This window comes from Callorhinchus milii, unplaced genomic scaffold (genome assembly GCF_018977255.1).
Source record: "Callorhinchus milii isolate IMCB2004 unplaced genomic scaffold, IMCB_Cmil_1.0 Scaffold8, whole genome shotgun sequence".
Lineage (NCBI taxonomy): Eukaryota > Metazoa > Chordata > Chondrichthyes > Chimaeriformes > Callorhinchidae > Callorhinchus > Callorhinchus milii.
In genome coordinates this window covers 16,537,451-16,549,832 of record NW_024704749.1, presented here as the reverse complement: position 1 = coordinate 16,549,832, position 12,382 = coordinate 16,537,451, and the positions used below count along the sequence as shown (strand labels likewise).

The 12,382-nt window shown below is 39.5% G+C and overlaps 1 protein-coding gene across 3 annotated transcripts in view; it reads left to right on the top strand.

Annotated features, from left to right (window-relative positions):
* The window catches only part of camsap1b (calmodulin regulated spectrin-associated protein 1b), a 44,798-nt gene extending 34,128 nt beyond the window's left edge, over positions 1–10,670 (top strand). For all 3 annotated transcript variants that reach the window (XM_007900308.2, XM_042337251.1, XM_042337250.1), the window contains 6 exons: positions 1,619–1,755; positions 2,059–2,267; positions 2,912–3,026; positions 4,069–4,184; positions 4,269–4,387; positions 5,094–10,670. In XM_007900308.2, coding sequence (XP_007898499.2) covers positions 1,619–1,755; positions 2,059–2,267; positions 2,912–3,026; positions 4,069–4,184; positions 4,269–4,387; positions 5,094–5,396 — 999 coding nt within the window. In that variant the 3' untranslated portion in view covers positions 5,397–10,670. The remainder of the gene's footprint in view (positions 1–1,618; positions 1,756–2,058; positions 2,268–2,911; positions 3,027–4,068; positions 4,185–4,268; positions 4,388–5,093) is intronic.
* The last annotated feature ends 1,712 nt before the right edge of the window (positions 10,671–12,382 follow it).

The window sequence follows — 12,382 nt, the reverse complement described above, 5'->3', positions numbered from 1 at the left end:
AATAATAATACCTCCAAAACCAAAAACAATAATAAATTGGTCATTTTCAATCTACGACTGTTTGTGGGACATTGCTGTGCGCAATTGGCTGCCGCGTTCGCCCACAAATATACAGTCAATTCACTGTACAGTGTGTTCTGTGAAGCGCTTTGGGACGTCCTCCCGACGTGAAAAGCGCTATATCAAATGCAAAGATTATTATTATTATTATCAGCCTCCTTGTGTGAACCCTTTGTATGTTTATTGCACAGGGTGTGGGGGTAGTACATTGGTTTGTTGACATGGCTGCATACACACTTGGGAGCTATTCCTGTCCATGGCTTGAGAGAGTTCATTTAGCTTAAATCCCTGCGATTTAATCGGGCTGGGGGGGACAAGGAGCAGTGCCCCGCATAACTAGTGTTCCTGTTGGTTGGAGATCATTCTTCCTTGGCCGCAAGCGGTTGATTTATTTCCTTTTCCCTTTGTCGATGGCCAAATGGATGCATTCCAAAAGAGCTATACACTTGTTGTGGGAGGTGGGTAGGGGTACAGATACATTCTGTCTTAACTGGGTAGGTTCCTTCCTGTAGCTGGGATTTTACCTGTCAAGTGTCATGTGGGAATCCTCTCCTGTGGGGCTAAATCTGTGTGGATTTGTGACCAGTGTTGGCCATTATCATCTCTCAGAATGCCATTTCAGCATGTTTCACTGCTGAGGTACGACCAACCTTGTAGTCTGGCAGAGAAGGCGGATATTTTTGAAAAGTACTTGGCCAATTTGTTGCTTTGGAACAGAGGAATGTAACTTTTCAGTGAGGAGATGGTTGATCGGTTTATTTGTCAGAGGTACTCAAATCACATCTTATTTTGATTGCTAACAGTGCTTTGAGCTCACTCCATTTCATAACGGCTTAGACAGAACAGTGAAAGGACTGCATTATTTCAGGGCTGGACTAGACCTCTAAGCTATGATGTTGCAAAGCACTGTTGCGAAGGTGAAACTGTGTGAAGTTCAGATATTTTGCGCTTGATCCCACCTTGCTATAAATCCCTAGTGCTCAACCCTAATGCCATTTAAAAATTGAACGACTTCTGAGCAGATAAAAGCTACCAAGTTATTCATTAACTCCCGACGTGAAAGGCACTCTATAAATGGAATCTTGTTGTTGTTGTTGTAACTAACATCCGTGAAGGGTTAACCTGTTTTATGCCAATATTTGGAAACAACCCCTTTTGCATTTAATTCTGAATGAGCAACATTAAGTGTTGTACCTAATTCCAACCATATGGTGACACTGCAGACACAAACATTGCTGCTCTGCTTTGGTGTGAACTGCCATCAGTGTTGAGAATGCTGTAGTGCAACAATATACATTATTTTTTGCTGTTGATGTTTCTATACTACCCAATGACAGGACTCTTCCTGCTTGAGCTGGATATGAATGTTGCTTCAGAAAATAGAGAAATATTGTAGAAGTGAGAAAATGTATCAGTAATCTCAGATAAGTGGGGGAGAAAATTAAAAGACCTTTGGTTTGGTTTGCGATGTGGATTCGGTGACCTTGAATTCGGTGTTTTTTTTAGCACATGTTGATCCTGCACCCATAATCCAACAACTGTTTTGTAACCCTTGCAGGATGATCAAAAAGCAGAAGACGAACTAGCAAAGAAGCGTGCTGCGTTCTTGCTTAAACAGCAACGTAAAGCCGAGGAGGCTCGCTTGCGAAGACAGCAGCTGGAGGCAGAGATAGAACAAAAACGCGATGAAGCGAGGTAATGGTTTAAATTAGAGGCACCGAAATAGTGTCAGATATTGACCCTGTGCTTTGGATTGAAAATTCAACTGTTAAAACTTTGACCCAACGTCTTTTTAAAGAAAGAATAGTAATCCTGCTTTAATAAACTTAGCCAACTCACCACCAATCTGACACGGTCTAGAGAGAGTTTTTTTTACTCTTTTTTACTCTAGTCTGTATTTTAGAGCTGTAAAAAGCCTCCTCCAAAGAGTATAACATTTACCACCTGCAAACTGTGTGACTTAAAGTACGTCTTTAAGTGATCCTGCTTTTATTTCAGGCGTAAAGCTGAAGAGGAACGAGTTCGTAAAGAGGAGGAGAAGGCACGCAGAGAGCTGATCAAACAAGAGTATCTGAGGCGTAAGCAGCAGCAAATACTAGATGAACAAGGACTTGGTAAACCCAAACCCAAAACTAAGAAACAACGTCCCAAATCGGTACATCGGGAAGAGTCCAGCAGTGAACCACCATCCAGATACCCTTCCACTCGTAAGTTGCAGACAAGGAAGAAATTGGGTGTTAAAGATCTAACCATTTGTCTGTCAATTCAGATTATAAATTCAGTTGCTATTATGTTAGAACCTACAACTTTACGGTCCAGAGACAAAACAAGGTCTTGTCTCATCCCATTCCGGCGTGGGTGGGGGGGGTTGGAGGGAAGCTTAGCTTCATATTGGGATGGTGAATTGACTTGTATTCAGATATTCGAGAATTTAGAATTATTTTTTGTTGAATGACCTAAAAAGAGTGAGTATACAACTATACCATTCCTTTTTTTAAAAAAATAAAAATGATTTTGTAATTTGCTTGCATCTTTCTATTTCACTAGCTTGGTAATGTTTGTTTGGGAAAAAAAAGTTACTTGATTATTAACCTGCCTGTATTCACTCTGGTATTACGTGCTGGCTGATTGGCTGTGTACAGTTATAGAGCCAATGGGGGAAAGAAACAGGATACAAATGTAGAATTCTGAAAGTTTTCTTTGATCAGGTAAATGCAAAACGGATATGCGCTTTTCAAGATAGCCACCATTTGTTTGTCAGCTCAGGCATAGTTTACCTGTTGCTTTGACTTCCCTTTCAGACATGCAACCTGTACAGTATTCAGGGATGATTCTGCTTTATTTTATTTAGCTGATAATCTGAGCAGTGCTCAATCTGGCTCCAGCCTTTCTTTGGCATCAGCCGCGACCACAGAGGCAGAAAGTGTAAACTCTGGGGGAGGAGGAAGTGGTGGCTTTTCACAAAGGTAAGCAAACTCCACATTACTCACACCTGGTCCTATATGAACTCTTTTTACTTTTGCAAACTGCATTGTACAGAACGTTTATAGGTTGCAAATGGAAGAAGAGCTGAGCTAATCAGAATGTTTGTTCATCGTGAAACTTAAAAGAAGTAGGGGTGGGATCATTAGGATAGGAATAGATGCAAGGAGGTGTGCTGGAACATGACCCTGTAATCTGATTAACTTCATTTCAGCTGTTTCCCTACTTGTGCAAATTGATATTCACAGGGAATTTAATGTGTTAGTTCTATGATGATTCTGTCTATACTGCTTTGTAGGTGGAAAATCTCTAACATGTATTCCTATTATATATCATTTTATTCAATCAAAGTGATCAGTTATTTGACAAATATGAGCATTAAGGTTAATTTACCAGGTGGTGTGTATGGCATCTTTTGACTACTCATGAACTCCCTGATTTCAAAGCATAGAATTAATCTTTGAACAAATAAAATTAACATGGTTTAGAACCAGGCTGGCAAAGCACAGTTAATTTGTAATGAAAATTGCTTGGTCAAAAAGCACAGAGGTGAAATCGTCAAGCATTGCACAGTGAGAAAAAGGTCATTATAATTTAAATCTCTCTTCGATTTTTGATTTAATTTGGGAGATTATTCTAGTTGGTTTGGGTGACGTGTAATCCTTACCCTCCAATATTTGTTAATCAACAACAACTTGCACTTTAAAACGCAGAGCACTTGACAGTGGCCGAGCATGACCCCGAGCCAGGGGGAGGGGGTGGGTCACCGTAGACATGATTGAATAGGAAGGTCTTCAGGTTTGACATGACGATGGGGAGGAAGGGGCAAGGCGGAAGGATAGAAGAAGAGTGTTCCAGAATTTCGGGGATTAGTGACTGAATACCAAAATTAAATCAAAAGCCAGTGGTGGAATGGAGGCCACGTGGGACACGCTGCAGCTAATCGAGCGGAAGCAGCGGTTTATCAACGAATGATCCTGTGTTATTAACAAGAAGACTGGTTGTGTCATTTTGCTCAATTTACAGGACAGATTCCATGGAGACGTTCTCAGTGCTGAGCCGAAATCAGAGCAGGAACACTGAACGAGACTGGGAGAATACGTCCACAGCCTCTTCGATTGCATCAGTAGCTGAGTACACAGGTATGTTTCTTGTCCAGGTCGTTCACTTCCACTTGTGAACGGAGGTCTAAAACTTCCGGTGTTAACTTGTTGTTTGTGTTTCAGGTCCAAAACTGTTCAAAGAACCAAGTTCGAAATCAAACAAGCCACTAATTCACAACGCAATTTCCCATTGCTGCCTGGCAGGAAAAGTAAATGAACCACAGAAAAACTCAATACTTGAGGTGAGTGGCATAAACATTTTTTATGTGCAACTTCTTTCAAAATCGAACTACAGAACAACTAGGTACAATTCCCTGAACTGATATTGATTATAATATGTTCCATATATAGTGTTCCAAGTTTATAGTCTGCTGTTCAAAAGTAGTACAATTGAACACTTCAGATCATTTTTTGCTGTCCTTTTAACTGAATAATTCTCAGTATTTACTCCTGTTAAACAATTTCTTTTAGCCCGAATTGCAATACAATTGTGCAGCCATTTTCTGTATGAGCAACTTGTCTTTTGTACCCGCGATGTGCACTGTTATTTCTCGTGAGCATTCCCCTGTCAGGGCAATACTTACTATTTTTAGTTATTGGGTTAGGATTGCACATTAAGTGCTTTACATCTCTGAGACACAAAGCGTCGAGGCGTGTAATTTGTCATGATGTAAGTTCCTCGTCTCTGCTGCAGGTACAGAGCATAGGTTGCAGCTGGTTATAGCTGGTTACCCATAACACAGAATTATTTAATAAGTAGGTACCATGCGAATGAATCTGTACCTATTTATTCTTGTGGAGGATTTTATAGGGAAATTTAGATTGGGGAAAGAGAATAATACTTACCATTACTGTATTTGCAATTTGTGGTGATAGCAATGTTTTCACGGCATCGAAAAAGTGGCAGTGTTTCTGAGAAAAATACCGTGTTTTTCCATTTCTCTCTAGGAGCTTGAGAGATGTGAAGCCCATCATTACATCATCCTGTTCCGTGACGCGGGCTGCCAGTTCCGGGCACTTTATGCTTATTTTCCTGAAGCTGAGGAGATCCAGAAGTTAACTGGGACGGGGCCAAAAAGCATTACCAAGAAGATGATTGACAAGCTTTACAAATACAGTTCGGACAGGAAGCAGTTTAACCTAATACCTTCCAAAACCATGTCAGTCAGCGTGGACGCTCTCACCATTCACAATCACCTGTGGCAGGCGAAGCGCTCTGGAGCGCCAAAGAAGCAATCGGCAGCAAAATGAAGGCAAAGGCATTCTATTTTGTTGGTTCATTTTAAACTTCTCGGCCCCCTTCCCCTTACCCCACTCCCCTAAGTAGATTGTGTTGAAATCAGCGGCTTCTTCATTTGATTTGGTGGCTGGCTGTTCCATTTTGGAAGACTTACAGTCTTGGCTGATCACAGTTACAGATGAGAATGGGAACTTTTGCTTTTGGTATGTCTGTGCAGGCAGTGAAAATGTAATATATTCCAAAAAGCAAGTAACAAAACTGAAGCAATGTCGAATTCTTTATCCGAGGCATTGTCCTGTCCCTGTCTGTCTCTGGGAACCGCTCTCTAGCGGTTCTTTACCAAATTCTGGCTTGAATCTCTAAGCTGGTTACTGTGGCTGAAACCCCTTTTCTCTGCATGTGGCAAGTTTTCTATCCAATGGATTATCTGTGGGCACTGGTTGTGACGCCTCTATTGCGTTCTTTTTTTTCTGCCTCTTTGGATTAGCGTCACTGTGAGAAATTGGGAAATGTATAATCTCACACCTCAGGTTGACTTGAGGAAAATATGGAATGATGAGCTTTGCAATGCCGCACCAAGATTGACATAAAATAGCCGCGAAGAAGACTATTTTCCTTTCCTGGACTTGAACATGTCTAGTCCAGTGACTTTCGTTTTAAGTGGGGCTGCAAGTTGAATTGATGTAACAGCTTTCCAAGGTACCAAGGCAACCACCTTCTTGCAGTCCAAAATGCTGTTCAGTAAATCCTCTCCTATTCTACCATGAACAGCGACTGATTGTTTGTGTATTTAAAGATAGCAGAAGCGTTGATCGATGCAGTGAGGAGCTTGGGACACAATTATGAGAACTATGTAACCAATACTATACAGGAAAGAGAGATGGTATCCAATGCTGAGAATTGCCTTCAGAAAGCCCGATGTGTTAAATCAGTTGCATTTGGCACATTTTATGCTTGATCATCCCACAACGGTGGACAAAAGCCTGTGTTCTGCAGTAATGAATGAGTGTTATTTGTCCAGTAAGGAAGATTGCTGTGTAGAAGTAGAGATTACCACACAGAGCACGGTATTTCTATAAAGAGGCACGCTCAAAGGTCACAATCAAAGTTGATGGATTTTTATTAGCTCATGCATTGTAAAAATGCTCTTTCCTTTGTCCTTTTTTTCTTATACTGTACAAGCAGCATGCTCGTTAACTATGTATGCTGTTAAAACTTTCTGGGTTGTTTTGGGACAGGAGGGGACAATGATGTTTAATACATTTCTTGGCCGCTTACTCCTTCTTTCCCTGTTATCTCTAGCTAATTTTTTGCAAAATGAATGCTCTCGTGGCAGACGTTTGCGAACCACACCTTTTTTTTTTTTCTGAAGTTTTTAAACATAACCTGTCGGGAGCTGTGTGTGTTCAGTTTAAAATAAAAAAAATCTTAATATGAAGTGGTACAGTGGTTAAAATAATTTGGTCACCCTTATATAATGTGTGATCATTGTAATGGTCCTTTTATGCTGCTGCACCCTGTGTCCTGGGGGAAAATCCCATTCCTGAGCAGCTTTATGCACTGTAGAATGTTGAAGGGCCAAACTCAAATAACCGTATAGCTGCTTACGAAGGAGCCCTTCTGGATTTGGACATTTCTGTCTTAATTGTGCAAGTTTGAAGGGTTGAGTCACTACAGACGTATAAACGCTATCTGAATAGGAAAATAGTAAAAAAAAATTAAAGACTAGCGAAGGCTTCCTCGATAACCAAATTATTTAACCGCCGCTGCCTGTGGACAATTCAGTTTCAAAAGATGCAATAGCTAGACCTGTGTACAGAAAAGGTGGCAGCGAATGTGGGTTTGCAGCCATCTGATGCAGTCATGGTTTTGCCAGAAAGAAGACTGTCTGGCTGAAGTCATCTTCGAAGCGGGTAGTTTTCCAATGCAGTGAACATTCGCAGGTTCACTAAAGTGGCTATGCTGAGGATTTTGCTTTTCCTTCATTCAATTGTGTTTTTTTTTTAAAAAAAGGTTCATAGGAGGAAGTTGTTTTCAAGTGGAAAGGCTCGTGTTCTTTGCCTCTCACTATGCCTTTGCAGCTGTGCTGTGCACAAGCAAGATACCTTTGTTCGCGACAAGAGTTGCTATAGACCAAATGGTTTACGTGCTTTTCTGAGTTTGAAGCATCAATCAGTGTTCACCTGGGATTGATAGGGAACACGGTGGAGAAACAGACGAACATTTAACTGCGAGAGTTTTCGTGGGTTTCACCAGAAACCATGAGCTGTAGAAATGTGAATGGTTCCTGTGAATGGTTCATTGTGCATCGTCTCTTGCTAACTGACACTGCAATGTTTCTGTGCATCCTGGCTGGAAGCAAAAGTGACAGGGACTTGATTTTGCCAATGACCTGTGAGTGTTTGATGCAGGAGGACTGTGCGGTTGTCAAATAAATATGGTGCAACAATACTTGAATCTTAATCCCTTCAGGGTGAATAATTAACTACAGACTGTATAAAACAAATAAATCTTTTCTCCTCTAAAGGGTTTCAGGTACAGAGACCAATGTTTTGATTATAAGTTTCTATGGACTTGCCTATGTGGGTTGTCCATCAAAAACTATTATTGCAACTTTTGAGGTACTCGAATGTTTATGGACATTAGTTTGTTTATAATTTGTATTTGTTTATAAGCTAATGAGAGTTAAGAGGCGAAATGGTAGAAGATATTGTGAAAATACTTACACTAGTTTCATATGCGTGCGCACACATGCACTTACAAGTGCAAATTTTTATTTTGTTTTATGGATTTAAGCAACTTATTTTTAAACAAATGAAATGGCATAAATTGTTCTGGTGAGTAGTTAATCACTAGGTGTCACATTGGTGTGTGTGTATGTATTATATATATATATATATATACACACACACACATCTTCACTGTTATCTCAATTACATCCTTCTCACGCATTTGTTTTTAGATGAGAAATGTAGAGCGAACGGAACATAAGAAAATGAGTGCAGGTCAATTTTATATAACTTAATTAATGTGCATTATCTGTTTGTAATTTAACACTGGCTTTAAAACATTTAAAAATTACAGCCATAAAGGACTGTTTTAGGGAGTTACGTGTTTTAGGGAATTAAACACTTAATAAGCTGCTTTTGCATTCAGCCCAGGCTGATGGGGTGAATGTTCCTTTACTAGCTAGATAAATCCTATACGAAGGTAAGATTTTCTCTCCTCCCCCTGCCCACACCATCCTTTGATTTTTTTAAAAATTAAATATTGATCTATTACATTTGTTGCACTATCAAAAGCCAAATCATCAGCGTAAATCATGTGGTTCTTGCTTGCCTTTTGAAAATTTAAAATCCAACTGGTCTTGCCTTAAAATACTGGAAAGACATCTACATTATAATGACGGGCCGAGAGTGTAGTGTGTTGTTACAAATACATTGCACGTGTACCAAGTATTTATATAAGGTACAGCTTAACTGAAATGTTGCAAAGCATGTCCATACATGTACAAGGAAGATGAGTTGAACGTTTCCCTTTTTGGATGTGTAATACGTTAAGTCAGTTCCTGTATAATTGTTAAAAGTACAAGTTATATTTGTATCAATCACTGATTTAGTGGCAGCGGATTTGGCAGCTGAATGGAGATGGTGTGATATGCTAGACAGCAGCGTTGCTTCTCTGTAGGGGTGTAAACGCCAGTGATCAGTGAGAATGTGTGTGTTTGTATGGTCTGGTCAGTCATTCTGTTGTCAGTCACCAATTCCTGGTTATTCTCTATATCTCAGTTTTATTAGTCATTACAAGATTATGAATTTCTTAACCATTAAATTTGTTTTAGAATATGCAAGTGTGACATACCTCTTGTATCATTTAATGAAATCCCAACTGCACTGTGTGTTAGTCGAATAATGGCATCACAAGGACTAGCTGTTAGTTAGTTGCTGATAAGAAGCATAGAGTGTGTTCCAGGTCAGTAAAACAGCCCCGGGTTGAGATATCTTATAAACCGTATCATCTCTTCCTTAAGCAATGCAGATATTTGCGTTTATTAGGCAAGTTTTGTTGTTGCATGTTTGGATGGTAACACGTCATTCAGAGATTTTAAATCACTTGATTTGGCATCAAGTTTATATAATTCATATAGAAAAGATTCCCAGTGCTTGTAATGATGTTTGAATTGAGGTGATACTGAGAAGCAGAATTCTATCTATTTGTATTCCTTTTGTTTGGAAAATGGCTCATACTTTGAGCTTGTTTAGAAACCTGCATAGATCTGTGGGACTACATTTTGTTTCAGAATAGAGCAGCATTTTGATGAGACCAGTGGACCATGTGTACAGAATTCATGAATTTTCTGTGAATATTTCCCTGATAATTTTTTAAAAGATGATCTCCACATTGTTAAATTCTTTGCTAATTGAAATTTAACCCATTTGTTACCCAAAATATTCACTGGAATAACTATTTTAAAATCAATAAGTACAAATTTGAATAGGCGTGTACTATAACACGTTGTACCCAAGTGCATTCTATCAAACTCAAGTGTTGAGTATTTTACTCATGTCCCAAATGTGCATCGCAAAAACACTAATAAAATCCTCTTCCGTACGTCTAGCAAAGATGCTCCAAGGGCGGTTCCAATAATTGATTCAGAGTACATAGGGACACATTTCTTTTGAAAGAAGTGCAGATTTGCTTATTGTCCTTGGAAGAGGAAATATTTTCAACATGAGCACTTTGTGGCTGCACCATGCTTGACGACAGCACAGTCCAATGTATTTATGCCTTTGGCCTTGAACATCATGTAAACACAGTTCCCTATGATGCAAGCTCATACCGTATTAGCTCACGGTGAACACTACACAAGCCAGGTTGCTCTGATGCATTTGGTGAAGTAACCTTTTGAGATGTCAGTAAAAATGGAGTCCAGAGCTAACGAATGCAAGTTTGTCTTCGATTACATTTTTTGTTCCATCTTTTTATTCATGCTCTTAAATCAGAAGTGTAAAATGGATTGAAAGTTTTTGTAAATAGGTGTATGGATTATCTGGTCTGTTGAAACTGTAAATACCTGAAGACTTGATGAAGCTATTTTCTAAATGGTTTTGAGTATTATTCTACAGGTCACATTGTAAGCAATGGCATTTTTTTTGTTGTAACACATTTTACCATGCCTCACGCCATCCCTAATCATTTTCTCCACTTGTATGTTTGACATATAAAACATATATTTATTTTGAAGAGCACTGAAAAGTTAATAAAGAACGGTGAACTGTATTTTATTTAACAAGTCACTTGTCTTTTTTGTTTCCCATTGTTATGATTATTTTTAAACGTTATTTTGCCGCAGCTTTTCTTTTCCACATCTGTATAATTCAGCTCATGGGAAGGAGGCAGGACAGTATGTGTCTGTTTATTTACAGCAAATAGAATCAGGCAGTGTGTGTGTGTTGTGAACGTATTGTGTATGCTGGCATAAACGCTTTGTATTATGTGAAAAACAAATGTAATGTGAGGGGAGGTAACAGAATATTGGATGATGTTGCTCTAGTCTGAACAGTCCTGTAGATATGCGGTTAAGTTTAACACCGCTTCAGGACAGACCTGAAGCTGGCACTACAGTATATTGTTCTCTTAGCTATCCAGGAACATTTGAACCTCACTGAGGAAGAAATACATCATTCTTCTCCGAGATGAAAGAGAAAAAAATCCTAAAGAACAAAAGTATATTTAGGGTCTTCCATTATTGATGTTAGTGTGCATTTAGAAACGGGAACTCTTTGATATTCCCTCTGCCTTGACCTTGCTCTGCTTTCAATACCCAACTTCAAAATCTCTCTTCAACTGGGCCTTCAGCCAGCTTTCCCCCCCCTTCTAGCTCTCACTCAGACTTTGTAAAGCATTTAAGACATTCTCCTATGTGAATAGTGCTGTATAAGTGCAAATTATTGTAATTTAGTTATCTTTTAATTCTCTGTTTTAAGATCACAGGTTCGGAAATTTGACAGCTCAGCTCCTCGATCAGGACCGATTGCCAAGGTGGATCACACTGATGTGATACATTCTACATTTCCCTCCCCAGGCGTTGCTAAACTCCCACATTTGTAAACTACAGTATATCGTTCTCCTTTTGAATCTGATACTCAAGTCATATTCCACTGTTAATTCACAGTGCTGAAAGCTGTAGATATACAAGTACTTTCCATCAGGGGGCATTGTAGCCTCAGGTCTGATTCCTGGAGGCAGAAGTCAGACATAGAGACTGCTTTATTTAATGCAACAACAATTACATTTGTGTAGTGCCTTTCACGTCGGGAGGACATCCCAAGGCGCTGGACAGACAGGGTTTTGGATTGCTCCACATGTTCGGTTTATCCCACTTGAGGATCAAACACGAATTTATTTCAACAACAACAACAACAAATTGCACCTATATAGTGCCTTTCACGTTGGGAGAACATCCCTGTATTATTGCTATGAAATTTATTTTACTGCAAATCATTTTTTTAGTGCCCAGTCGGTCACACTCCGGTTGCATGTTTTGCTCCTGATAAGATATAAAAAGAGCACAAGTGTCAAGTGCCAACAAGATGTTAAATTTAAGGTGAATCGATGAAATGTGAGTGCACACTGGAGTGAAGTATATCGGGAGTGGGGGTAAACCTGAAGCGATATTGGGCATCAGCTAGGCTCAGCTATCTGTGTCAGCATTCATATATCTGAGTCAGAAGGTTGTGGATGCAAGCCACTTGATTTCCAATCAACACTTGAGCTCATAGTCTTGGCTGACACTGCTTTGCAGTACCAAGGGAGTGTTGTATTTTTGGAGGCGAATTAAATAAAACTATTTTCCCTGTTTTAACTACCCCTGACACTCTTCGAGATTGTTTGATGTTTCTTTGTTTGAAGTGAAATTAATATCCATCTGCATCACAACTATCCATCTGGAGCAGAGAAGAACTCTTTATTGTTCCTGCGCTGGAAGTGCTTGATG